Raw genomic sequence first — 1,662 nt, 5'->3', positions numbered from 1 at the left:
AGTGGTAGATTGGTGATGTCTGCAGGGGGAGGAAGGCAGGTGCAGTGATAGATTGGTGATGTCTGCAGGGGGAGGGAGGCAGTTCTCAGGAGCAAATCCAGAAGGACCTCACCTGATGTGATGGCGTTATCCCTTCTTAAGTTCTCACCCTGGTTCTTCAGGGACGTGATTTCCAAGTTCCTCTCAGACAGGGTTTGGCACAGCACCTGGCTGTAGCCTTGCTGCAGGGCACTGATCTGTGGGAAGAGGCAACACACAGTCGGAGGGAGGCCAGCTGGCTTTGCAGGACACGCTTCTCCAAGGCTGGACAAAAAAGAGTCAGGTTGATCTTGGGTTGGGGTGTTGGGGAAGCCAAGCTTTTCAGTTATAACTAGTGGGAGAGACGGGAGGGTGCCTACTCCTTCAGTGACCACCATGTCCTACATCATCAAAACACAAACCTTACCTTTGTGGTCACCCAGGGGCTCAGGTGCCCTTGCCCTGGATCCCTTCCTGTGACTGAGGCAGGAGGCAGATGGGCTTCAGGCTGGATACTTACAACCAACCTTCTGTTTACATTTCCCAAGACAGGAAGTAGGTGGGCTCCAGGTTAGGCATTTACAACCAGCCTCCTGTTTGCACTTTGAGATGGAAACGAGGACAGGAACAGGGTAAATGGCTGGACTTTGCCTCCTGTGGACACATCAGTTATATCAGGGACAGACAGGGGCAAAACCTTGTTTGAGTACAAGACCAAGAGGTCACATATTTCCCATCTTTGGGGCAAGGGAGTCGCTGCGCATGTGCAGAAAGGCTCTTTGGGGATACCAAAGGAGGGGTCACCATCCCATAACATGTGATGTCAAGCCCCATCCCTCATTGGCTGCTGGGCTGGAATCTACCTTGGGAAAAAGCTGTGCAGACATGTTGGGGAGGATCCTAGGGTAGGTCTGGTGTGGAAAAAGAAACCATTTAATTGGCCAAAGGTAAACAAAGACCCACTGGATGGGTGGCCACCTAATGCAAAGAGCCGACTCACTAGAGAAGACCCTGATGCTGGGAAAGATTGACGGCAGGAGGAGAAGGGGACAACAGAGGGCGAGACGGTTAGGTGGCATCACCGACTCGATGGACCTGAGTTTGAACTAACTCCACAAGACTGAGCCTCTGAACAGCAACAACAAAGACTTGAAAGAACTGCCCTATCCACATGATTCAACCACATCTGCCCTGCGCTCCTCCTCACTGAAGGGACGCCCACACCCTTTCTCTCCGGGTGTGCGTCTCTGTCTTAACGAAACAAACTGTTTCTCTTTGTACTCTTCCAGTTGTCCTGCTGTGTCCGTAACGATAAACTTTGTACCTGTTGTTTTATACTTTTTGCCTCCACAAGAAGCGCATTTTTCAATGGGAGCAAGAGCCAGGGGAGATTTGCTTCTAGCCTCTAGCTGTTGATGGTCCAGTGGCTAGGAGTCCTGGTTTTTATCCCGGCTACCCAGGTTCAGTTCCTGGGCAGGGAACTAAGACCTCGCTTCAAGCCACCGCTCACTGTTGCCTCTCCGAGATGACCATCTGCGGACTTTTAGCCATAAACAGGCCAGCTGTTGGTGCTGAATCATCCAGCACTGGCTGTATGCAGAGTAAAATTCAAGAGACAGGAGGGTGTTGTGTGTGCTCACTCAC

At 51.6% G+C, this 1,662-nt stretch overlaps 1 protein-coding gene across 7 annotated transcripts in view; it reads right to left on the bottom strand.

The window, feature by feature from the left end:
- Positions 1–1,662, bottom strand: part of FHAD1 (forkhead associated phosphopeptide binding domain 1) — a 160,490-nt gene that overhangs the window by 85,574 nt on the left and 73,254 nt on the right. For all 7 annotated transcript variants that reach the window (XM_040263983.1, XM_040263984.1, XM_040263987.1 and 4 more), the window contains exon 7: positions 113–236. In XM_040263983.1, coding sequence (XP_040119917.1) covers positions 113–236 — 124 coding nt within the window. The remainder of the gene's footprint in view (positions 1–112; positions 237–1,662) is intronic.

Source organism: Oryx dammah, unplaced genomic scaffold (genome assembly GCF_014754425.2).
Source record: "Oryx dammah isolate SB20612 unplaced genomic scaffold, SCBI_Odam_1.1 HiC_scaffold_21, whole genome shotgun sequence".
NCBI classification, from domain to species: domain Eukaryota; kingdom Metazoa; phylum Chordata; class Mammalia; order Artiodactyla; family Bovidae; genus Oryx; species Oryx dammah.
This window is presented reverse-complemented; position numbering and strand designations above follow the sequence as displayed.